Source organism: Poromitra crassiceps, assembly GCF_964638095.1.
Source record: "Poromitra crassiceps genome assembly, chromosome: 16".
Classification (NCBI taxonomy): domain Eukaryota; kingdom Metazoa; phylum Chordata; class Actinopteri; order Beryciformes; family Melamphaidae; genus Poromitra; species Poromitra crassiceps.
The window spans coordinates 16928428-16955455 of NC_139645.1; the positions used below are offsets into that span (position 1 = coordinate 16928428).

The 27028-nt window shown below is 45.3% G+C and overlaps 2 protein-coding genes across 2 annotated transcripts; both read left to right on the forward strand.

Annotated features, from left to right (window-relative positions):
- Positions 1-212: 212 nt before the first annotated feature.
- On the forward strand, positions 213-18265 carry LOC310791362 (transcription factor E2F8-like; the record flags this gene model as incomplete). Its single annotated transcript, XM_083653052.1, has 13 exons — positions 213-242; positions 373-639; positions 1672-1825; positions 6190-6486; positions 7120-7281; positions 9256-9393; positions 9618-9848; positions 11127-11208; positions 11321-11846; positions 13933-14187; positions 14765-14900; positions 16198-16496; positions 18092-18265. Exons 2-13 carry the CDS (start codon positions 463-465, stop codon positions 18263-18265), a joined length of 2631 nt encoding a protein of 876 aa, XP_083509178.1. The 5' UTR covers positions 213-242; positions 373-462.
- A 1897-nt stretch (positions 18266-20162) lies between these two features.
- LOC310791473 (cysteine and glycine-rich protein 3-like) lies at positions 20163-26464 on the forward strand (the record flags this gene model as incomplete). The annotated part of the gene is made up of 6 exons (XM_083653160.1): positions 20163-20190; positions 20662-20773; positions 22953-23127; positions 24514-24643; positions 25959-26052; positions 26397-26464. The coding sequence occupies exons 2-6, from the start codon at positions 20662-20664 to the stop codon at positions 26462-26464; spliced, it is 579 nt and encodes a 192-aa protein (XP_083509286.1). The 5' UTR covers positions 20163-20190.
- Between the last annotated feature and the right edge of the window lie 564 nt (positions 26465-27028).

The window sequence follows — 27028 nt, forward strand, 5'->3', positions numbered from 1 at the left end:
ATGGTGGTATACATTGCTTATACTGGTCAATTCTAGCGTTACTGCTTGCATTGCCACATAATGTCAGTGTATTGTCGGTTTTTAAGGCTTTTACAATTGTTTCATAGCATTCTTGAGTTGCTCCAATCAGTGTATCTAATTCCAAGATAGCTAATCAAATCTATTACATTCTTCTGCTAAGGTGGAAAATGTCAAGTACAACGACTGAGTCTCAAAACCTGACCCAGACATCTCATTCTAAGGTTAGTACGTAGAAACCTTTGTAACTGTTTCTCAGTCTTTAACAGAAAGCTTGCCCTATCTCAAACTGGAATGGATAGAGCTTGTATCTTCATCATCATCATCTGTTGCTTTCTCCATTTTGCTGAACAGGATGAGGCCTTTATAGCACCACAAGTCCCAGGAAAAAGTCCAAGGAAAGGACTTGGCCACGCTACAGGCTCAGGAGAGAACCAGCCCAACATGGGCCCTCTCACCACGCCTACGAAAGGAAGGGAAGCGGGTGCGGCTTCTGGAGACCCGTGGACTCCAACCTCCAACCTCAAAATGCTGATCAGTGCGGCTAGTCCCGACATCAGGAACCGAGAGAAGGAGCTGTGCATGGACAACGATCGAGGGGAAGCCCTCGAGTCTTCACAGGTAAGTGAAAGATAAACAAATAACACGTTACGATGGTTTTATTCACGTGTAGAATTTTAAACTAATTACTATCTAAAAAAAAGATCTAAATTGATTCATTCCATGCAAATTCAGAAAACGGAATTTGCATTCAATTGTCTAGTGAAACAAATCTCATCATTGCTTTCGATCAAAGTCGTTTACACAAACACAAGATCTTTTGTCCTTTTCAAGTCGCCATGAGAACCCAAGTCAAGTCTCACGTCTTCTCTTCGTGCATCACGTCAGGTCTCAAGCAACCGAGACTCGAGTCCACACTTCTGATTGAAGTACACAATAGAGAGCCAAAGTGAACGAACGTCACTTCCTGCCTTTCTCTGTACTAGCGTATGAAAAAAGATGGCGAACAGAGACAGACGTTACTTGTTTTGATCCCGTTTGAATTGTGCCACGGGGTACAACATGTTCAATTTGGTCAATTAAAAAGATAACTATGCATGTCAAGAAAGTCCCAGTTTGTCCTGAAACTGAAACGTAAGGTTTAGTTTCGTGTCAATCGACTACATCTCTCGTGTCGCACAATATACTTCAGACCATCAACAACATGGACTGGCGGGAGAGACGTCACTTATGCGACTGGTTGTGCGTAGTCTTTCTGATTTATAACGTATAGTGCCACAGTTTTACTACAAACTGTGACCGTCCGTCTTGACTTGCAAAGTTATCTTTTACATTGAAAACATGATATGTGTACTCCCGTGGCACAATCCAAACGGGATCAAAAAAGTAACGTCTCTCTCCGTTTACCACCATTAATATTTTTTCAGACGCTGGTACACAGAGAAAGGCAGGAAGTGACGTTCACTTCTGCTCTCTATATTTCTGTGTAGGTACTTTATCCTTCCAGTTAATGCACTGGAATAAAGCCATTGTAAAGTAATATGTTTCCAAAGCAAATCACTCCAACATATTGGACATAGTCACTGGTCTGGTGAGTGGTGATGTTCAGAAGAATGCGTTCCTTACCTGATGTTTCCTCTGATCGACCTGCAGGAAACTGAACAGGGCGAGGAGGCAGAGAAGCTGATCAGCAGGAAGGAGAAGAGCCTGGGTTTGCTCTGTCACAAGTTCCTCTCTCGCTACCCAGATTTCCCTGACCCCGCCCTCAACAACCAAATCTGCCTGGACGACGTGGCCACCCAACTCAGTACGGCTGCTCTATTCTCATATATTAGCTTAGCTACTCTGTTATTATTCTGATTTTTCCCCATTTTCTCCCCCATTGTACTTGGACAAATTTCCCCCCCTGATGCCCCGGTCGCTGCTCCACCCTCTGCCGATCTGGGGAGAGCCGTAGACTAGCACGATGCTTCCTCCGACACATGCGCAGTTGCCAGTCGCTTCTTTTCACTTGATGGGGAGCTTCACCGGCAGGACGCAGCACGTGGGAGGATCACGCTATTCCCACCGGTTCCCTTCCACCGTGACCAGGACACATACCCCCAATCCGGCTTCCCACCCGCAGACACAGCCAATAGAGAGCCGCAGGAACGAGTCCGAAAAACATCGACGCTAACACTTCCTGGTTCTTCACTGTTTTCGCCTATGGGATTTTTGAATGGGTTTTTGGCGCGATGCTTCAAATACGTTCTCTGGGCAACGCAAGCTTAATCAAACGCGAACCAGAGTTCAGCGGGATAATCTTCACACGTGAGGACCACTTTTATGAGTTTTTAAGCTTTTACGTGCCGTTAAAAGGGCGGCTACCTAGCAAACGGCTAAATGAGACTACACTGTTGAGTCGACGGGGATATTATACGTCATCACTTCAAAGGACGAACACGGAAATTCTCTTTCCCTCACCTGGTTCAGCCCGGGGTAATCAGTGCACAGCAGCGCACACACCAACAACACTCCAGGTTGAGTGGTGACGTGACGGGGAAGCCTATGCGACACTGTGTGTAGTTCTGGATTAGCTTAGCTCGAGCTTTTTACTTCTGGGGCTCGCATTTACGCTTCAAAACTCATGAAAGTGGTCCTCATGTGTGAAGATTATCCGGCCGAACACTGGTTCGCGTTTGATTAAGCTTGCGTTGCCCAGAGACCTTATTTGAAGCATCGCTGCAAAAACCCATTCAAAAATCCCACAGGCAGAAACAGTGAAGAACCAGGAAGTCCGGGACTTCCGCGATCCGACTACAAAAATACGTCATCCCTGCGGCTCTCTATGGACGCCCGACCAAGCCGGAGGTAACACGGGGGGTGCGAACCTGCAACCCTCGTGTTGGTAGGCAGGGAATCTACTGCTACACTACCCGGACGCCCTAGCTTAGCTACTCTATAAGAGCCGGTTGACCTGTGGGCCCAGAGCAGGACTTGGCTTCAGAGTGTCATATAGCCAGGTGCTCATTGGAAGTTGGTTTGTTCAAACTGTGAAGAGCAATGAAGAAAAACAAGTGATCCAAGGCGATATTCTTAGAAAAACAATAACAGTTAAGTGATATCCAATGCAATATATTGACACAAGTCATAAATAGACACTAAAGCAATAAGCACCTACCAGTATTCAACCAGCACAATTAATGGTTAAAAACAGGAAGAGCCACACACACAAAATTAAGGTAAATAGAAAAATGTAGAGAAGGATACATTAAAGTCGAACTGAACCTGTTCTTCACGTGCATAATGAGTCCGTTTCAGACTGAAAACATAGTTTGTCTAAGATGACAGGTTGAGAGGCGGGTCATAGTATCATGTCGATGATTTTATTTGACAATTCTGCGGACTGGATTGGGCTTTGGCCAATCCTGGCGTGTTCCGCCTCCAAATCGAGTGGGATTCAGTGTGTTGTGGCGCTCCCCTCGGTAAGAGCCTTTTGACGGGAGCAGTGAAGCTCAGCGAGCCGCAGGCAGCCAGCTGCCTTCGTGTTGCCGAGCGGAGAGTGCAGCATGTCGGCCTGGAATCTCCGAAGTGCGACCCCTGACAACCAAGCTCTCGGATGCGCGCTCCATTATCGCTGCTGTAACGATGCGATATCCCTGGAATGCGCGTTTTAATGAGCCAGTTACATTTCTTTGCATTCTTAGAGATTATAGTTTTTGTTTTGTTCATGTTTCTAACAATTGGCCAAGTTAGTAGTTAGTTTATGGGATAGGAATTCTGCCAGATGACAGGCACTCATTTGGAAGAGAAAATTATCCTGAAATGAAGATTTGATTGACAGCTGCATGTCGTGATATGATTGGTTGAAATGGGGTAGAAATTTGATAGTACTAGGTGACGTCAGCAAACTGTACATTACTGTTATCAATGAAATCTTGAAAAATGAACTTTTGATGTGAAAAGCTAAAGAAATTAGATTGTTGTGATTTTGTTTCCATACATTATTAAATAGGTGCACTGCATACCCAGGTATTTGAACTAAAAGAAAAGAAAAGTCATTTTTGGGTTCAGCTCAACATTAAATACAGTGGTTAATTCGTGCCATTACAAATTTAAAAACGGCATTGATGCTGGTGGCAGGATGGGTGCAGGCTTACACAGCCCCTTCTGGAAAGTTTGGAGATGTGTTGAAAAACAGTTTCGTAATTTCCAGTTAAGTTTGGAGTTAGCACATACAGTAATTTTAGAGAAGTAATAATCCTGCAGACTGGCATTTTTTTTCCCTTTTCAAAAGAGTCACTTTTCTTTAACCCATTAAGACCTAAGGTGCCCTCTAGATCAGTGGTTCTCAACCTTTTTGAGCCGCGCCACAACCCGCCTCTACCCAACCCAACAACAGCATTCACACTAATTTCACTCACTCACTGAAATCTTTGTGATAGTTTATAGAGCTTTATAATACATTAAATCATTGGTATGGGAGATTTAATCATCAATGGAGGGGGGGGATCTTTTTGACAATCATCCTGCGACCCCCCAAAATAATCTTGCGAGCCCCTGGGGGGTCCCGACTAGCCTGGGTAAACCCAGCCTCCACGTGACCTGGGGGGTCCCGACTAGCCTGGGTAAACCCAGCCTCCACGTGACCTGGGGGGTCCCGACTAGCCTGGGTAAACCCAGCCTCCACGTGACCTGGGGGGTCCCGACTAGGGGTGGGGGGGGGGGGAATCGATACCATAGTATCGTGATATTTTGCCTGACGATATTGTATCGATATTTGGACGCCAAGTATCGATATTAAAAAAAAATATATATATATACGGTAGATATATATATTTTTTTGCAGGCCATGCCATGCCAGGCCACCGGGCATCTGCCCGAAGCGCCCGATGTTGCGGTCCGCGCCTGTAGTGGGGTATTGAGTCCAGAGAAGCTTAATAATGTAGCCTACATTTTGGGCAAAAACAAAACAAAACAAAAAAAACACTGCATGTTTTACTTCCGGTGAGGTCAAGGAAAAGGTAGGAAAAGGAGTTAGACAATATATCGAAATATCGCAATATTCAATATATCGTAATATTCAATATATCGCAATATCGGCGATATCGCAATAGTATCGTATCGTGACTCAAGTATCATTTTAGTATCGTATCGTGGGCATCTGGTGATTCCCACCCCTAGTCTCGACTAGCCTGGGGGGTCCTGACTAGCCTGGGTAAACCCAGCCTCCACGTGACCTGGGGGGTCCCGACTAGCCTGGGTAAACCCAGCCTCCACGTGACCTGGGGGGTCCGGACTAGCCTGGGTAAACCCAGCCTCCACGTGACCTGGGGGGTCCCGGCTAGCCTGGGTAAACCCAGCCTCCACGTGACCTGGGGGGTCCCGGCTAGCCTGGGTAAACCCAGCCTCCACGTGACCTCTATGTACTATCAGTCATGAAGAAAACGCACGCTACAGGCATAGCCTGTGACGTCACGTTGAAGGCTGCGCTTACCCAGGCTAGGAACCACTGCTCTAGAAAAGCATTCTAAAACCTAGGGCGCATTTCAAACAACCTCCTGAAAGCTAAGGGGTAGTGTATAAAGCTGCGGTGTCCAAAACTTTTTTGAATGGGGGCCAGATTAGATCATGTGAAATTACCGGGGGGGGTCGGCCAGCTGCTTCTCGCATCATATGGGTTATACAAAAAAAAAAAAAAAAAATCACATACAGTACAATTGTACTCTAAGGATTTTGTTGACCATCTGAAAACATGAGTTCAGCCTGTGTTGTCCCTACTTGGTGCTTGTCTACAAACTGTATGATAGTGCTGTCACCATTAGGTGACAGGGCCACATACGGTATATTTTGAGAGACGAGGCGAGGGCCACTTAAGATCTTTCAAAGGGCTGCATCTGGCCCCCGGGCCGGACTTTGGACATGCCTGGTATAAAGTATCTGTGCTGAAAGGGTTAACGACGCAGACGCTCGCGTCACGTCTTAATGGGTGCCACAATTTCAAAAGTTCTAAGAAATGTACGACAAGAAAAGAAAATGTGATAATATCACAGCTTTGCAATATTCTGTCACAATTGCAATATTTGAATCGGTATTATTATATTTCTGCCCTTATTATTCATTTATGATTAACACACATATGTACCCCCCCCCCCCCCCCCCCCCCCCCCCCCCCCCCCCCTATATGCACAGATGTGGAGCGTCGGCGCATCTACGACATCATGAACGTGCTGGAGAGCCTGCACATGGTGAGCCGCTCGGCTAAGAACCGCTACATCTGGCACGGCCGCGCCCACCTCGGCCAGACGCTGGCCATCCTCAGGCAGGTGGGCGAGGAGCAGCGCTACGGACAGCAGATGGCGCTGATCCGCCAGCGCTGCCTGGACTTCGACGGGGAGGAGAGGGAGAACGAGTGGCCGGCGGAGAGCGCGGAGCCCGGACAGAAGGAGATGTTCTTTGTGGAGTTGCCAGGAGTCGAGTTTAAAGCCGGTGAGAGAACCCCCGGAGAGCATCGTCAGGACTCGAGTCACACAGTTTGATTTGCCTGAGACTGGGCTTGATGCAGGAAGAGAGAGACCTGAGGACTTGCCTTTGACTGGCACCCGATGACTTGAAAAGGTTAAAAGTGTTGACTTGAGATCTTGTGTTTGTGTAAATGACCTGGACTGGAAGTGATGAGATTTGTTCCAACAGACGACTGAATTTGAATTGGTTTTCTGAATTTGCATGGAATGATTATTGAAGTTGAAACTCACGATGCTCTTACATTTTTATCCTATTGCATTGAAGAGTCCTAGATAAAGATGTTTGATTTTGATTTTGATTAAGATATTAAACTGGATTCTAGATTTGTTCTGACTTGACTTGCTGTTCTATATTTAGATGAATGACACAGACTTGATCTGTTCTACAATTAGATTCATGACATGGACGTGACTGACTTGGGACTTAAATTGAGACTTCTGCCTCAAGACATGAGACTTGACTTGGGCTTCAGCAAAGTTGAATCTAAAAACTCTAAAAGTGTATCTAAAAAAATCTAAATTTGTCCATTCCGTGAACCGTGTTGCAACATGAACCAAGTTCTCCAGGTTTTGATCTGAGAACTTTTGTTTCCTGCAGCTTCTGTAAACAGCCGGAAAGACAAATCTCTGCGGGTGATGAGCCAGAAGTTTGTCATGCTGTTCCTGGTCTCCAGCCCTCGCGTGGTCAGTCTGGACGTGGCTGCCAAGATCCTGATCGGAGAAGACCAGGCCGCAGATCAAGACAAAAACAAGTTTAAGAGTGAGTACTGTGTACACCCTTACTACACCGTGTACACCCGTACTACACCGTACTGTAGTGTTGTCACGAAGGTGTAATGCGGTGTTCTCCTGTCTGCAGCTAAAGCTTCTAGTCTGGCTGTGTTCAGTGCTGCTGAAAGTGTAACACAGTGTTCTGTCTGCAGCTAAAGCTTCTAGTCTGGCTGTGTTCAGTGCTGCTGAAAGTGTAACACGGTGTTCTCCTGTCTGCAGCTAAAGCTTCTAGTCTGGCTGTGTTCAGTGCTGCTGAAAGTGTAACACAGTGTTCTGTTCTCCTGTCTGCAGCTAAAGCTTCTAGTCTGGCTGTGTTCAGTGCTGCTGAAAGTGTAACATAGTGTTCTGTTCTCCTGTCTGCAGCTAAAGCTTCTAGTCTGGCTGTGTTCAGTGCTGCTGAAAGTGTAACACAGTGTTCTGTTCTCCTGTCTGCAGCTAAAGCTTCTAGTCTGGCTGTGTTCAGTGCTGCTGAAAGTGTAACACAGTGTTCTGTTCTCCTGTCTGCAGCTAAAGCTTCTAGTCTGGCTGTGTTCAGTCAGTGCTGCTGAAAGTGTAACATGGTGTTCTGTTCTCCTGTCTGCAGCTAAAGCTTCTAGTCTGGCTGTGTTCAGTGCTGCTGAAAGTGTAACACGGTGTTCTGTTCTCCTGTCTGCAGCTAAAGCTTCTAGTCTGGCTGTGTTCAGTGCTGCTGAAAGTGTAACACAGTGTTCTGTTCTCCTGTCTGCAGCTAAAGCTTCTAGTCTGGCTGTGTTCAGTGCTGCTGAAAGTGTAACACAGTGTTCTGTTCTCCTGTCTGCAGCTAAAGCTTCTAGTCTGGCTGTGTTCAGTGCTGCTGAAAGTGTAACACAGTGTTCTGTTCTCCTGTCTGCAGCTAAAGCTTCTAGTCTGGCTGTGTTCAGTCAGTGCTGCTGAAAGTGTAACATGGTGTTCTGTTCTCCTGTCTGCAGCTAAAGCTTCTAGTCTGGCTGTGTTCAGTGCTGCTGAAAGTGTAACACGGTGTTCTGTTCTCCTGTCTGCAGCTAAAGCTTCTAGTCTGGCTGCGTTCAGTGCTGCTGAAAGTGTAACACAGTGTTCTGTTCTCCTGTCTGCAGCTAAAGCTTCTAGTCTGGCTGTGTTCAGTGCTGCTGAAAGTGTAACACAGTGTTCTGTTCTCCTGTCTGCAGCTAAAGCTTCTAGTCTGGCTGTGTTCAGTCAGTGCTGCTGAAAGTGTAACATGGTGTTCTGTTCTCCTGTCTGCAGCTAAAGCTTCTAGTCTGGCTGTGTTCAGTGCTGCTGAAAGTGTAACACGGTGTTCTGTTCTCCTGTCTGCAGCTAAAGCTTCTAGTCTGGCTGTGTTCAGTGCTGCTGAAAGTGTAACACAGTGTTCTGTTCTCCTGTCTGCAGCTAAAGCTTCTAGTCTGGCTGTGTTCAGTGCTGCTGAAAGTGTAACACAGTGTTCTGTTCTCCTGTCTGCAGCTAAAGCTTCTAGTCTGGCTGTGTTCAGTGCTGCTGAAAGTGTAACACAGTGTTCTGTTCTCCTGTCTGCAGCTAAAGCTTCTAGTCTGGCTGTGTTCAGTCAGTGCTGCTGAAAGTGTAACATGGTGTTCTGTTCTCCTGTCTGCAGCTAAAGCTTCTAGTCTGGCTGTGTTCAGTGCTGCTGAAAGTGTAACACGGTGTTCTGTTCTCCTGTCTGCAGCTAAAGCTTCTAGTCTGGCTGCGTTCAGTGCTGCTGAAAGTGTAACACAGTGTTCTGTTCTCCTGTCTGCAGCTAAAGCTTCTAGTCTGGCTGTGTTCAGTGCTGCTGAAAGTGTAACATGGTGTTCTGTTCTCCTGTCTGCAGCTAAAGCTTCTAGTCTGGCTGTGTTCAGTGCTGCTGAAAGTGTAACACGGTGTTCTGTTCTCCTGTCTGCAGCTAAAGCTTCTAGTCTGGCTGCGTTCAGTGCTGCTGAAAGTGTAACACAGTGTTCTGTTCTCCTGTCTGCAGCTAAAGTGCGGCGGCTGTATGACATAGCGAACGTGCTGCGGAGCCTGAAGCTGATCGAGAAGGTCCACGTGACAGAAACGAGGGGGAGGAAGCCCGCCTTCGAATGGGTCGGCCCCACAGAATTCCCCAAAGTGAAAGGTATGCTCTGACTTCCACTACTGCAAATGACTTCAATACATTTACCAATGTGTTGCAAGATCCAGAGAGGGTCCAAATGTTTAGAATGCACGTTGTGCCTTTAACTGTCTTTCATTTAGATTTCGGGGGGTACATTTATTTCATGACTTCCCATTTGCATACGGATTGGTTTGTCAAAGTGATTTTTGCCTCGTTCCCAGGCTAAATGCTAACCTCTGTTTCAGGCTCGGACAGCGGCCCCTCCGTAGCGGAGGACTGTGCAGCGATGAGACGCAGGGTGCTGCTGGAGTCCCGCGCCTCCGTAGACAACTGTGCCAAAAACCTCTTTTCGTCGCCCGGCGGTGCCAAGCGCGGCTTCACCCGCCACCCCTCCCTCATCAAGCTGGCCAAGAGCATCCAGGACGACCGCCGCAAGATCAACTCCGCCCCCAGCAGCCCCGCCAAGCATGGCCTCGGTGAGTACAGACTAGACTATGTAACGGTATGAAAATTTCACATCGCGATTATCGTGGCCAAAATTATCGCGGTGATCGTATTATCACGGTGTTCGTAAAAAAAATGGCTGACAATGTTCAAAAAGTACTGAGAGACTCGCTGAAATCATTTTACACCGTTTTATATTGAAAACTCAGACCCCAAAAAGGATTGATACACTCGCTGAAATCATTTCTCCAAGGCTGCGCGTTTGCATCTGGGAGACGGTTGCCAACTTTGGTTGATGATGGACAGTATTTACCATGTTTTTCAAAGCACTGTAATCACGGTACCACGGTTTTAATGATAATGAAAATTTGAAACGGTACGGTTATCATGAGGAATTTGATCACGGTTATCATTAAAACCGGTTATCGTTACATCCCTAGTACAGACTGTCTCAGTGGCTCCAGATGAGGAGGAGGAGGGTGTGTGTGTGTGTGTGTGTGTGTGTGTGTGTGTGTGTGTGTGTGTGTGTGTGTGTGTGTGTGTGTGTGTGTGTGCGTCTTATCAAGTTCAAATCAAAGTATAATGTAGGTTAAAGACAATTATTCAAAAAGAGTTCAAACAAAGTGTCAAATCAACTTAGGAGCATGTTATGTTATGTGGTTGGACTTGGAAAAGTAAAGAAAATTCTGCGGCATCTCCCTTGCATGTCTGGTTCATTAAAGCAGTGGTTCTCAAATGGGGGTCCGTGGCACTTTGGCAGGGGGTCCGCGAAAAGTTTTCAGGTATTTCTTTTTATTTTTTATTAAAAAATAAAATGCTACACGTTACTTATTCCTTCTCAAACTACTTCCTACATGGTGCTAGGCTATCAAAATATCTTGGCTGTCATTGATTGTGTTGCATAGTGGTTTTCTGTACTGTTGACAAATTGTGATATTGTAAGTCGCTTTGGACAAAACAAAAGCGTCTGCTAAATGACGTAATGTAAATGTAATGTAATAAAAAAGAAATGTATATATATATTTTTTTGCAAAATCTTCATAGTTCAACGAAAATAGTTTATGCTTTAAATCTAAAATGGTTAATGGATTACATTCTAATAACAAACCTATCAAATTAAAAGGCAAGCACGTTACCGTGGAAACAATTAAGCTTAGCCCAAAATCACAAATCAGAATGAGGGGGTCCGCGGTATATTTTATATCTTGTAAGGGGTCCTTGGCTGAAAAACATTTGAGAACCTCTGCATTAAAGGGATACTCTGGATTCTTTTCTTTTGATTTACGTTTTCGGTCTCTTCTCCCCTGCAGGTGATTCATTCAACATTGACTTTCCTAGCAAAATGGACCAACTCGCTGCAATATGTAAGATCCAGCTTGACCAGGAGTCGACGTAAGTTTGTCTTCGTTCAGAGTTCAGAATGAGTTCACTTCTCTTCCCCATCTCTGTGGGAAGCTGTAGTGTTCGATGAGATGATAATTCTGTTTGGCTGTTTCTATTCCAGGACCAGAGTTAAAGGTCCAAAGGCTGCCGTCAGTGCGCCGGCTGCTGCCGCACCGGAACCGGAACCCAACGCTGCTAAAACGACAGAGGCCCCAGCACTAACTCCGACCCAGGGGCCCAGAGTCGTCACTACGGTCCACCTCACCCCGCTCCCCCACCCGCCCCCAGGGGCCATGCACTACCCCCACCCGCCCCCAGGGGCCATGCACTATCTGCCTGCACAGTGTTCGCCGCTGATCCCCGTGCTGCTGCCTCAGCAGAGAGGGGGCGGACCCTACGCCGTGTATCTGCAACCCTCCTCCCTCAGACCGCACCCCCTCGCCAGGCCGCAGCCAACCAGCCTCGCCGTGCGCTCCATGACCTTCGAGGATAAGGCGGGGCAGAGTCCCAACGGCCAATCGGCTGCTAAAGGCCAGCCGGCCTCCAGAACGTCAGACTTCAGCCCCTTTACCGCCAAACGGCCGTGTTCAGATCCAGTGACGGACAGCAGCCCCTCCAAGGCCAAGAGAGCTGACCCCAACTTCAAGGTATATTTATGAAGTGACTGCTACTTCTGCTATGTGATCATTAGTGATGATTAGTTATAACATAGTATTGTTTTTAGTATTGTTTTATAAGGAAATCATTTCTCTGCTTATGTTGCTGTTTGGTCGTGTATTTTTCTTATTCCTGTGGATAACTGGCAAGTTTGGCAACAACAACATAACATCATGTCTAGATATAGTCTCTCAACACCAGACCCATGAGAGTTCTTACGCTGATACACTCTATTAATGCAAGCTGCAGATCTCTCTCTGGGTCTGGGACGCTTCTAGCTCCAAACTGCTGTCGGAATCCTGGCCAGCGATTGGCTTTTGAAAATGAACCTCTCTCATTGGTGCTACGACCTGTCAGTCATTCAATTGTCCCCCCTTCAAAACAGCAGCGAGGGGCTGTCTGTGAAGTGGCACAGACTCATTTATGTAGTACGCGGAGCGATTCAACGTCATATTTGAGTCTGGAGAGAGGCTAAGATATAGGTCATCACTAACTGAAGTAAAGGGAGATTGATGGCGAGTGTGGGTTCACCAAAAAATAAATTAATCAGAATCAGAATCACTTTTATTGCCACAGTATGCAAGTTACCGGTACATACGAGGAATTTGTCTTAGTGTCTGTATGCAGCGTAGCGGTCACATCAATATACAGAGATAAGAAGTAGGAAGATAACTAAAGACAATCACAAAGTTGCAAGTGCAATCAAATCGAGTAAATATATACAATATGTACATGAGTGGTGAAGTGTTCTGTGGATAATAAATATGAATTTACGTTGAATTTACATGAGATTTACAGACTGAGTTAAATATAGCCTAGGTAAACCCAGCCCCCACGTGACCTGCTCTCTCAGTTCCCAGTCACTAGCTAGTGACTGAGAACAGGTCTGAGAGCAGGTCACGTGGGGGATGGGTTTACCCAGGCTAAGTTAAATAGACGTTAAATAGGCAGTGGATTTACATGAATTTACAGTCGGAGTTAAATAAGAGTTTACATTGAATGTACATGAAATTTACAGGCTAAGTTAAATAGGCATTAAATGCGCAGGGAATTTACATGAATTTACAGTCCCAGTTAAACAGGCATTAAATTAGATACGAGTTACAGTTTTATGGGGGGTGGGGACGAGTTCAGTTGAGTTTAGGAGGAGGTAGTGAGTGTGTGTGTGTGTGTGGGGGGGGGGGTTGTTGGTGAGGTCCTTGGCGGAAGGGGTTTCCGGCCGGGCCTTGTTGGTGAGGCTGATGGCGGTTGGGAAGAAGCTGGTCTTGTGGCGGGTGGTTCTGGTCTTGGCAGACCTCTTAAAGAGTTAATATTACAGAGTGATGTACTAGAATGGAGGGTTTGAGGGATTTCTTTTTAACTTTATGACACTTATGATCTTATTTGCCACTTCAAGATTCTGCTGCAAAACGTTTTCACATTGGTGTTGTAGTTTTTGAGAACATTATAGCAGCAGACAGTCATTTGTGTTATTGTAATATTTCAGTGCAACTCAATCCGTAAGAAAACTTCAAACGTGTTTAAATAGCATGTCAATATATTTGGTCTCTCCATTTACTTGTAAACGTTGTGTAAACCTTGCCTAGTCCTCCGCCATTTCTGCAACAAAAACTAGGGATGCACCGATATGAAAATTTTGGCCGATGCCGATAACCGATATTAACATTGCTGTTATGGCCGATAACCGATATTTACCGATGTCGATATGATCTGTATAAAACCACATTTTTATGATCATCACAATTTGTACATACTGAAAAACACATGTTAACACTGAATTTGAAAAAGTTATGCATTTCTTTATTTGCAAAGCCTTTGGAAAAGCCCATAAATCATAGATTTACTGCATTATTTCATATCAATGTGAAGAATTTGGCTGATAATGATAACCGATATTAACATTGCAACATCTGACCGATACCGATATGACCGATATGTTAAAAAATGACCAACATCGGCCGATACCGATATGATTGCCGATATATCGTGCATCCCTAACAAAAACAGAAGCACTGAAGAAAAGGCGATGATCTTAGATGTCTGACATCGTTTGTCCTCTCCTCCCTCTGGTTGTAGGACACTTCTCCCAAGCTGTGTGAGATCCTGCAGGCTCGTCTGACGTCGCACCTGTCCAGCCGGCCCGCCCCCCGCGCCCTCCACCTCGACCCCGAGTTCATCAACACGCCCAACACGGCGGCCAATCGGACGCTGGCGCTGAGCGTGGAGTCCTTCCTGGAGAGGGAGGACAAGACGGCGGCCAGCTCCGACAGCGAGGCGGGGCTGACGCCCGTCAGAGCTGTGCCCCTCGCGCCCGGACACTTCCACACGGAGGTACGTCGTACGCACACATTTACAAAGCAGAATAGTTAGGAACAGTCGTGGAAACGTCGTTGGGAGAAGTGTTGTAGTCTCACCGCCCGGTGGCGCAGGTTCTGCACCGTTCTTCTACTAACTGATTAGGGCTGTGAATCTTCACTGGTCTCACGATTCGATTCGATTACGATTCAGAGGGCTACGATTCGATTCGATTACGATTATCGATGCATCTCGATGCATCTTAAATCGATGCATCACTTTTTTCCCCAATACATGATTTATTTTTTCTCACTTTCTTTTTTCTCACTGTGTGGCTACTTTTAAAATAAAAGTGCATTTAGAATTGCATTGTATTATGATCCATAATTAAAATAAACAACTGCATGTACTTCCATTATATTTTATTTGATTATTATGATTATTATTATTATTTTTTTAAATAATCGATTTTTGACATTTGTGAATCGATACAGAATCATGCAGGTCCGCATCGCGATGCATCTTATAATCGATTATTTTTGACACCCCTATAACTGATTCAACAGCACTACTTGTGTTTGTGACTTGGTGTTTCTCCTCTCCGCCTGTCCAGACTTTGGTGCCAGCAGGATACCTCATCCCCATTTCCCAGCAGTCTCTCCTGGCCTACAGCAGGGATCTCCAAGGAGGTGGAGAAGGCAACAAGACCTCCACCCCCACCTATAGCATCTATCACACACCCACTGCAGGTATCAATGTCCTTTTATATGGCTTTGCTTTGAGTCAGGGTCAACCTAGATTTGGGTCTTTGGCACTGGCCATATCTTGGGTTGAATCTGTGAAGCCAGTGGGGAAATTGCATTCTGTGGAGGGGGGGGGGGTGCATGTTACAGTCCAAAAGGAAATTATTCAACATTGTTCTCTATGGAAAAATGACACGACTTCTCTCTCGGTCTATGTCTTAAATAAACACTTTCCAAATTAGTTTATGGTCTGAAAAAAGTATTTCAAGTCTTTTTCATGCTCTCAGGGTCCCCGTTTTCTAAATGATGGCCCCATTTCGTGTGAAGTAACGAGAAATACATTGGATAAATAAGAACAGTAATACTTCCGACTGGTAGAGGCAGCAATGTGCCGCAAGGCATCTAGTTTGCCGGAAAGCTGCAGAAGAAGAAGCTCGCCAGATAGTTCGCTAGCAGATTGGCATGTAGTAATTTAGCAAACTATCAGAAATTATCTTTATGATGTTTTAATAATGTTAGTAGACACACGGAACACTATAGATCCCCGTTATGAGGTCAGTTTATAAAAAAAAGAGTATTTTCTTCTTCTTCTTTGGCGTGTGTAGGAGTCTCACAGAGACTCGACTCACGTGACACACCCCCGCTATTCGCGGGCTCCAGATTTGAACAGATATCCCAGAATGCTGCAGGAAAATCCATTCATCCAATCAAACATTACAGGGAAGCAAGAGCGTCAAAGCTTCATTTTGCGGTATCAAAAACCAATGGTAGACATCACGCTCAGTCCGTCCAGATAATATATACAGTCAATGGTCTTTGGTCACATGACTCGCAAGTAGATCATTTATTAAAATTTTGGTCAAATGTCCCAAAACAAATCCAGTTCTCGTCCCTGTAACTTTAGCTCAGCATGATAGACTTTTTCTGCACTCTTTACCCTAACTGACCTTCTCTGGTGTTAATTTACCTTCTCTGGTGTTAATTGACCTTCTCTGGTGTTACTTGACCTTCTCTGGTGTTAATTGACCTTCTCTAGTGTTAATTTAGCTTCTCTGGTGTTAATTTAGCTTCTCTGGTGTTTATACCAGTTAAGAACACTTTAAGAAATGGCTGAATATGAGCATCAGTCCAGAGTTCATTTTGTTCTGCTAGTCTTAGAAGACCGAGAGTCACCTTTTCAGGCTTCTCAGGGTGATTATTTGGTGAGTTTGAGTTCTCACCCGGCCAAACAAACCCAACCACAATTTCACGAGCAATTTCACGAGCATTTTTTTTTTGTTTTCTCCTCGTCTGTGTTCCTCAGGCTCCAGACCGCCGCCCGCCCAGGAGATCACCCCCACCGGCCTCCGTCTGCCCCACTCGTCCGCCCAGGGCCAGCGGGTCCACAGCCCGAGCCCCGCCATCCTCAACTTCACCCTGCAGAACCTGGGCCTCATCCCGGGGCCCGGCCCGGCGGGGAGCGCCTCGGCTACTCCGGAGCGAGGCCACGCCGCGCCCGGCCAGCAGCAGCACCGGGGCATGGTGTTCGTCAAGCCCATGTCCCCCGTCGCCCTCCAGCAGTCTGTGGCCGGCCAGCCGCTCACCCTCATCAGTGTTCAACAGGTAAATCAAAACACCGGGGATGTCCTGTCTCATCATCGACATTCAATATATCGCGCAATACAAAAATGCGACAATATGTATCATGAGGCATGCGCGTGGCACGCTCATCTCTAGCATGCCTCGCACGCAGGGGCGCTTTAAGGGGGGAGGGGGGGGAGGTGGATGATTCCAAGGGCCCTTGACTGACAGGGGCCCTAAAAAAAAAGTTGAAGACTATCATCATTAATAGAATATTTTATTGACAAGGTACTAATAAAACTAATGGTTTATTTTTATTGTATTTTGGCACACACCCAAAACATCCACCCCCCTCCCCCTTCGCTTTTCATAAAATGGTTCAATGGAACATGATGCTGTGATATTGTCCAAATCTCCAAGAAGTAGGGATGTCACAATATATCGTCCCATAATATATCGCGATATCAAAACGTGACAATATGTATCGTTGAGATGAAATCTCATATCGCGAGAAAAAGAAGCTGAACATGGTGGCACTGATCTGCATCTGATTGCATGCTCGCTCTCCTTTTCATTGCTTTGTTTGTACAGACGAGGGACGTTACAGACACGGAGGATGAAAATGGTGAAATTACTCAAATTAGCGTGGAGGATGCCCCCTCAACTTACAAATCGATCGCAAAAAAATATTGTTAAAATATCGTATCGTATCGTTATCGTGAACCCAATATCGTGTATCGTATCGTATCGTGAACTGAGTGTATCGTGAACTGAGTGTATCGTGACACCCCTACCAAGAAGCCTTTTATTTTTATTTTTTTCCTCTGATGGCTATACTATACTAGGCCTACATAATCATTTCCTACTCAGTGGACTGTCTTACAGGGTCTGAGAGTTTATAGTGACACTCTTGTCTTGTCCTAACCATAGAACTGTCCTAGTGAATGTTATTCAACTTTCGTATAGCCTACTGGAAATTAAGCTGTTGGTCCATATAGTGAAATAGGCTGTTACACATTTCGCTCCTCTTCTAGCCAATATTTAATCAATGCAGGGATTTTTTTCTCAAGCCATACTAAATCAGTTGTCCCTGGCCTACAACAGTCTATAATAACAGACTCCTGTTGGACTCCATATATGTGTATCAATATTCTTTCGAAGTCATTAGTTGACTGATAATATTTCTTTGTTCACTCTGGGGTATTCAGAGCAAAGAGGGAGAGAGAGAGAGAGAGAGAGAGAGAGAGAGATGATTCAACAGGGCAGAGAGAGCTGGTATAGATGATATGGAGGTGAGTGAGAAAGGGCAAATAATGACATTACAATAGTCTAATCTGAATATTAATTGAAAATGAGATATTCCTCTAAATCGGCTTCAAAAGTTTCCACCGCCGTGGGCCCGATATGCAGGGATGCAAACTAGTCACCTTTTTGATCCCAAAATAGGGCCACTTAACTGAATGATTTTGAGTGAAAGGATACCGTATCGTATGGTATCCTTTCATGGGGCCCAAAAACCCCGGCGGCGCGCGCTCTATTATAATAACGAGATATTAGGTCCATTTTATTCTGCTGTAATGATCACAAATGAGATGTTTGAGTTGACCTTCACAATGTCTGTCTGTGTGTGGCTGCAGCCTTTGATGACCACGCCCAAAGGGGCGGGCCACCCCCCGCACAGCTTCTTCCACACCCCCGTCTCCCTGTCGCCCCTGGCTGCCGTGGTCACCACCGGCACCGGACACACGGCGCCGAAAAACCTTTACATCCCCCAGAGGAAGCTGGACGTCAGCAGCACAGAGGAGTCCTGAGTCTGTGACGCAGCGTACAGCAGTGTGTGTGTGTGTGTGTGTGTGTATGTGGGTGATGTTTGTCTCTTTTTGGTGTTTTCATTAAGAGATGTTTGTGTCTTTTTGGTGTTTACATTCGGTTTTTTTTCCCTTGACCTCGGTTGGGTGTGTGGAAGCTAGAGGAACGGACTTGACTTTTCACCGGCGTCTTCCCCATCACAGCGATGCGATGCTGACAGCAGCCGCGGACACACAGAAATAAGGGACCGTTTCAAACCCGGTTCACCACATCCTGATGGACAACACCACCCTATTATATCATCATCTGTAACTGCGTTCCGGAGGACTACCACCAACTGGTGGAGGGTTATTTTTCTGAATAGTTTTGAGTGATTTCTGCCAATGTGGGTGATGTGAATGCCAAAAAATACTGAAATCGTTTTTTGTTTTTTTTTACTCTTCATGTTGACAAAGCATAGTGAATGTCGCATCTGTGCCATAGAGAGGAGCAACAAAATCACCTCAGCCTAAAAGAAATGGGAAGTTGATGACTGAAAGAAAGGTTGAATTGGAAACGTATTGTTGATCGATGACTTTTGTCTGTAAAGTACAAATCTAGTATGAAGCTTACAGCTTTTGCACATATGTACATGTTAACTGTTACCCTTTAAAAGTGGAATTGTTAAGATGAATATTTGTGATGGATTCTAAGACTAATAATCAGACATGTTGAGGAGCTTAATTTATAAGAAATGACCTTCATTTCAGATGTCATACTAGATGGGAAATGATAAATAAATGTTTAATACTGTTTATCGAAAAATATTGTCTATTTTAATTTCACATTAGAGTTGTTCCATTACTTTTGCCCCCTTTCTGGCTTTCTTGGTCACTGTCCATAATTGTTACTGAAACTTAGGGATGCACCGATATGAAAATTGTGGCCCATACCGATAACTGATATTAACATTGCTGTTATGGTCGATAACCGATATTAACATTGCTGCTTTGGCCGATAAACGATATTTACCAATGTCGATATGATCTGTATAAAAACACACTTTCATGAGTCAAATTTGATACAGAAAAACACATGTAAACACTGGATTTGAAAAATTAGGTCTTTCTTTATTTCCAACACATTTGGAAGCACCCATAAATCATAGATATACCGCATTGTTTTCTCTCAATGTGAAAAGTTTGGCTGATGCCGATAACCGATATTAAAGGAACACTCCGCCCATTTTCAACCAGCTTTGTATCATTAGAACATCAGTAGTATATCATCAAACTGTAAACGGTTTTGAAGTCATTCGTCTAGTTTGACAGTTATTGAGAGTTGATTTGAGTTAATGAGTTATTAATTTGAGTTAGTGTGGACCAGTGATGTCACTGGTCCACACTTTAACACTCAATAACTGTCAAATTAAATGACAGACTTCAAAACAGTTTACAGTTTTCTGATGATTTCTAATGATACAAAGCTGGTTGAAAATGGGCAGAGTGTTCCTTTAACATCGGACTGGTGCCGATATGTAACGTCGGCCGATACCGATATGACTGCCGATATATCGTGCATCCCTACTGAAACTGTATTAGGATGTCCAGACGTTCATTTCATGCTTTCAGATCCAGTTATTTCTGAACACAATCCTATAATGCGGTGAGCGCCTCATTCCCACATGCAGCTGTCACTTAGTTTAGTGATAGCTGGACTTTCCAGGGTCTCCTTAAATCCACGACAAATGTTTGCTGAGCTGCTGCGTGGGGTCGGGTCGGACAGCTCAGCTCTGTCACAAGTTATTTTAGGAGGATTGTTTCCCTGAAGTGTCATCGAGCTGAGCTGTGGTGATGGAGGTGAACGCTATTTAGGCTGCGTTCAGGAGCCTTTACTTCACTGTTCACTGCCCGTTAACAACAGTTAAGAGTGCAAGCTTGGATTGAAGGTAAGGACCGATTTTCCCTTTGTGTTAAAGCATTGCTCTGTTAGTTGAGTGGGATAATATAATAGCAGGGAAGCACACATAGAATAGCAATAGCATAATATAATAGAAAAAATAAACTGGTTTATAATCAGGCCATTTATATGCTGTTATCCTCTGCAACTTCAAATTCATTGTCTTGTGTATCTTGTTTCTTTGTTTGCCATGCGGATAAACCTTATGAGGGGTACATGTACCCCAGTTTGGGAACCACTTAAGGCTATATGGAGCAATTCAATCTACAACATTAAAATACTTCTCATAGATTAATGCATCAACAATTAACACTGAAAGAATGAGACTTTTACTTTTTGATACATTTTACTGCTACTTATAGGCCTATACTTTCAATCAAGTCACTTTTTCTATGTGTTATTTCTGCTTTTACTTAGATCAAAGGTTTGAGGTTTCTTCCTTTCATGTCTGTTGCCTCAGATGCCAAACTGGGGTGGAGGCAGCAAGTGTGGCGCCTGTGAGAAGACGGTGTACCACGCAGAGGAGATCCAGTGTAACGGAAGGAGCTTCCATAAGACCTGCTTCATCTGCAGTGAGTTCACTGTCCAAACTGTTACACCTCTCACGTCACTACAGAGAGGCGTGGCGAGCTATACACAAACTAATGGCGCATGCCATTTGTATTGGGAACTAGGAATATCCCAGTTGAGTGACGTCACACCTGAGATGACTGCATTCCAGTGAAACAGTGGGGAAACCAGCCAGGGTTAGCTCCAGCCAGGCTAACCGTTGTTAGCAATACCAGTTGATAACAACTCATTTTGTGGCAGATAGAAGCTAGACAGTATTGTGTGTATGACTGATTTAATGAGACACACGTTAAATAAGACAAAAGTGCTAATAAACAGTATTTAGTACAACTTTCACTACTGTTGAATCGGACGAATGTTTCTCAAGATTGCGGACACACACTCACATACAGAGATTCCTTGCTTTTATAGTATGATGTGTATTGGATACATCAGTGATACTCAACTTGCTGTGTGGCCCGTGATGTGTGGCCCGTGTGTGTGGCCTGTGTCTAACTAACTGTGTCTAACTGTGTGCCTGTGTCTAACTTCTAACTGTGTGGCCCGTGATGGAATTGCAAAAAAGAAAAAAAAAAGAAAATTGCAATATGCAAGATACCCGCTGAATAAGTGTCCAAATGTTCATGTCATTCTGGCCAATACTCCACTTCTGTTATAGCATTTCAGTCTGGAATATGGAATATCTTTCAATAATCTATGATTTAGCTGCTAAATTGTTAAATACCGCCGTCTGCTCGCTACCCAGGCACTGTACTTAACCTAACTAACTTAACCTAATTAACTATCCGGTGTGCACAACATTGTCAGACTAAACTCTGGCTGACACCCCAAAAACCTACAACCCGCTACAGAAAAATGTATATTGTTTATTAACTGGCCCCTGGCCTTCTATCATTACACGAAAGTAGCCCCCGGGCAAAGCAAGTTGAGTATCCCTGGCTGGGATACATGGTTATATCGGAAAAAAATAATTTCCTGCTTGGAAGTTTACATGAACGCACTCCACAGTTGGATTAAGTCGAACACTAACCCAAAGTCTCAGAATTATGACACAAAACAAAAAAAGTTTAGTGTCAACAATAAGAAAACACATTGAATATTAAATTCGTCAAATTAGCTCGTTTAGATGCAGGACGTCTGTGTTTGTTCACAATTAGATCCTCGGTGAGAACAAGGAAAAGTCTCTGTGCAAACCTCATTAGGAACAGTAGAAACCCTATGGGCCCCACAGAGAAGGATCCACCTTCCAGAACGCTCAGCTCTGCAGCGGGTGTAGTGGACGACCGGAGGAGACAGTGGAGGAACGGAGCAGAGCAGCCTATACAAGCACCAGCAGCACCTATCTCTTTTTAAACTTTGGTTTTTTGGTAACTTTTGGTACGTTGGTTTCCCTCTAAGATCAGACTCTCAGGGCTTCCATAGTTTTCTTATAATGATTCTGGTGCTTTACTCTGGCTTGGCTGGACCTTCTGGTCTGGTTGTGGTTGTCTTGTGATGGAGCCAAGGCTTTTAAGCAGAGCTCACAGCTCCAGAGCGGCTGAGCCAGGGGACGGAGATGGTTCGCTACCTCAGTCACTCCCTATCTGGGGCCTGGATGCATGAGAGTCTGCTGACTGGTGGATTGTCCTGCAGGGAGATGAGCTCATCCATCTGTTAAGTGTTCATCTTACCCAAACCTTCGACCAGCTCTCTCCTCGTCTCCCAGAAATAGCAACACAAGACATCTGGCTAACATCTGACTAACGCAACGCCACTGTTGACTGACAAAGCTAGGTAGGTGGGAGCTTTTATTAGCTTCTGATAGTCCACCGTGCCACTCTGAAGAGCCTGAACAACAGGAAGCATTTCACCCGACCCAACATTCAATGGATAAAGAGGTGGAAAGAGTACTAACAAATCCTACTCAAGTACAAGTATTGTTACTTCAGTGAGTACTAGTCCAGGAAATTACTCAAGTAGAAAATCTATTATTAAAATGACTCAAGTAAGAGTAAAAGTATAGCATTATATAAAGACTTAAGAAGTACAAATCCTCAACAACAACAAAACTACTCAAGTAGGCTACATGTACTCGAGTACTTTTACTTGAGTACTATCCACTTGTTCTCTGTGTGTGTGTGTGTGTGTGTGTGTGTGTGTGTGTGTGTGTGTGTGTGTGCGCGTGCTGTGTTTCGTCTGCAGTGAGCTGCAGGAAGGGACTGGACAGTACCACGGTTGCAGCACATGAATCTGAGATCTACTGCAAATCCTGCTACGGCAAGAAATATGGGCCAAAAGGCTACGGATACGGGCAAGGAGCCGGGGCGCTGAGCTCGGACCCTCCTCGACTCAATGTAGACCTGCAGCCTCATCATGAGTAAGTCTTCGCACTGGGTTAGACCGCCGGGATCAGCTTTGGAGCCATTATTGGTCTAAGGAGTAGGCTTAAATAAACCCCCAAATCAAATCTGTCTAAAGACTGAACTGAACGTTCAGTGAGAGGCTGATCCCACCCAGATGCAACACAGAGAGGCACAGGAAATCATTCCTGCCTGTGGCCATTGGACTCTTTAACGCCTCACTTAGAAGAGCACCTCGGAGACACCAAGTCAGCCGATAGGTTAACTGTGCCTTAGCTAAGCCACATGTAATGTGCAAGCTGACTTAATATAATTCCAGTGTGCAATAACTGCAATTTGACACGTACTGTACATTCTACTTTATTCTACTTTATTCTACTTACCGTACTCTACTTTATTTTAGTTTACTCTATTGCATTTTACTGCATTTTACTTTATTGTATTGACTGTTTACGTTTAGGGAGATACTGTGTGATACTGTGTTATGCTATGGGTGTTATGTGGATATTCATGCCTGAGTGCGAGCAGCTGTAACTTGTCCCAATTTCCCCCCGGGCATCATTAAAGTCTTTCTGATTCTGATTCTGATTCTGAATGATCAAACGGTCATTTCGATTAAAATCAGGGTTCCAGGGTGGTTGAAGCGGTGGCCATTTTGACGTGACCCATTGGAATAGCTTCTGTATGAAGCGATCATGCGCGAAACATGCTACAGCGTCAAAGCCCTCGCCCAGGGTTGCGAGCCTGCCGGCACGGCTGGCGTGCGGCTCCCCGGACATGTGACCCGACGCAGCTGACGGTTTGAAACCGTCAACATAGAAATGGCCTAAAGCAGGAAGCGCCTTGTCTACGCCATGAGGCAAATGCTCCATCAACCTTGGCTGGGTGAAAGAGTTGATTATTACAGATAGGTGTCGCTAGAGAGGCAGAGAGGTCCAGCCGAACTGTCAGTGTCGCCTAAGCCCTTGTTCACACGGGACGCCGAACATAAGTAGAACTGAAGCTTGAAGCAGGCACAAGGAGCTGAACGGACGCCTAACCGTTCACACAAGAAGCCTTCACTTTTCCTCAGCGCCTCCTCGGCATGCATTGAACCCTCCCACAACTCCCATTGACTTCATGCCTGGCTTCGCTTGGAGAATAGGCGTGAATCCTGAACGATCGCTGGAGCGTGGCGTGAGCGTGGCCTCGGCGAGGCTTCAGCGTGACACACGCGTGCGGGTGGTGTGAACGGCCTCGCCTGTTAACGAGGACGCCTAAATGAAACTTGTGGGTTCAGCGTAGGTGTAGAGCTTAGGTTGAGCGTTGCTTCGACGTCCTGTGTGAACGGCGGCTAAAGCCTTTTCTCATTTGAACACAATAACAGATGGAACCTCGCAGTCACTTGTGTCCTCTTGTTGCAGGTCCAAACAGCGTCCGCCTGCCGCTAACTGCAGTCCCAGTCAATTCGGGCAGAAGTTCGGCGGGTCGGACCGCTGCCCCCGCTGCTCCAAAGCCGTGTACGCAGCCGAGAAGGTGATGGGAGCCGGCAAGGTGAGGAGGACACACTGCTGCTCTCTTTTTTATATATAGTTTGACATTTTGATGTAATTTTCATGTTTTCATGTCATGTTTTTCAGTCTTTTTATTACCTTTTTTAGGTGATACAAAATACCTCATACAATTTATAATATATTTTAACAAAATTTGGGGGGTACGGTGGTGCAGTGGTAAGCGCTGTCGCCTCACAGCTCCAAGGCCCTGGGTTCGATTCCCACCTGGGACGCTGTGAACGCTGAAGGAATGCGTGCCCGTCCGCATGTCCTCGAGTGCCCACCGCCCGGGTGGGGTCGTCAAAAGGGCCTTTCTGTGTGGAGTTTGCATGTTCTCCCCGTGCCTCCCGGGGGTTTCCTTCATATAGGAACCCCCTTCACCAAAAACATGCAATATCCTGGTTGCTAATGTGGTGCCTCCTCTGGTCGTTCGGGGGTGCCTGTTCGGAGGGAGGGGAACTGGTTGGAATAGCGTGAACCTCCCACGTGCTATGTCCTACCGGTGAAGCTTCCCCTGTCAGGTGAAAAGAAGCGGCTGGCTAACTGCCCATGTCTCGGAGGAAGCATGGAGCCAGTTTCGGCTCTCCCCAGATCGGCAGAGGGTGGAGCAGCAACCAGGATGAATAAATTAAAATTAGCACTAATGAGGGATAAAAATGGGCTAAAAAATCGGGGAAGGGGGGGGGGGTCTCCATGGTGCTGAACCTGTGTTGAGGCATTTTTGCCACTAATTAGCCATTTTTGCCTATTTAGTCGGCCCTATTTACCTCATTCAAAAATCCGGCTCCGTTGGGTTCGCTCGCACGTTACCAAACTTCTGCACATTAAATTTACTGGGAGCTACCACAGTGTGAACTTCTTTTGTTTGTTCACTTCAGATTGAGGTTTTGATCCAGCACCTGAATAAGTCTTTTTGGATGTGCGTACCCGTACCCTACACCCTGTTTATCAATAGTATAAATATTAAAGAATTTACACACACACACACACACACACACACACGCACACACACGCACACACACGCACACACACGCACACACACACACACACACACACACACACACACACACACACACACACAAAACAAAATAATTTCAGGTTCGTTTTATACAGATTTATAGTTTAGTTTTAATTTCGCTCCAGTTTTGGTTTTAGTATTTTTTATATGACTGTTATTTTTTAAAGGTATAATGATAGACGTTCAGATGATGCTGTTGCCAACAGGTATTGTGTAATACAATGTATGGTGTGTGTGTGTGTGTGTGTGTGTGTGTGTGTGTGTGTGTTTGTGTGTGTGTGTTTGTGTGTATGTGTAGCCTTGGCACAAAACCTGTTTCCGCTGTGCCTTGTGTGGAAAGAGCCTGGATTCGGCCACAGTGACAGACAAGGATGGAGAGCTGTACTGTAAAGGTACACACACACACACACGCACACACACACACGCACACACACACACACACACACACACACACACACACACACACACACACACACATTGTTTTTGTGTGTATAGTATAGTGATTGTATCACTATACTTGTACGAAATTTCCATTGACTACATTAATGCCCGAACGCTTCCAACTACATGCTTAACCCTAACCCCTAAGTAACAAATGACACGTTACTGTAACTCAGTCATTGTGTGTGTGTGTGTGTGTGTGTGTGTGTGTGTGTGTGTGTGTGTGTGTGTGTGTGTGTTGTGTGTGTGTGGCCTACTTCACACTGTCTTCTCTGTGTCTCTCTCTCTCTAACAGTTTGCTACGCCAAAAACTTTGGCCCAAAAGGATTTGGACTGGGGAATGCTGCCATGTTGGACAACTGAGTGATGCGTTTATGGTTTTTGGCTCACTGTGTGTTTTTGTTATTATTTTTTTTTTTTTATGAAGAGGCAGTGCAGAGTTTTACACTGGATATTGTTTATGATACACAAGCATAAAACCTCTTTGGCTTCAGCTAGTTGGATACATTGAAGAGAAATTTAATTCAATCAAATATCAAATTGCCAGAAATTACACGATTTCAGACAGACAAGCCCGGACAAGCCCGTCTTTATTGTCACACGAACACTTCAACACATGCATGCGGCCACAACACACACTCATGCTGACGGTGGCCGGTGAAATTTGTCCTCTGCATTTAACCCATCCAGGCATGTCCTTTTCCTCCGAGGGGCAGGCCAGGAGCAGTGGTCGCTTTTTCTTTCCAGCGCCCGGGGATCAACTTCGGATGTTGTCGTCACTGGTCGGATGACGATGACAATCTGATCTTCTGCATGTTTTTAGTGGGGGGGTTATATCCGGAGGAACCCCCTGGGGGGTACGGGGAGAACATGCAAACTCCACACAGAGAGAAAGGCCCTTACGACGAGATAACCCACCTGGGCAGT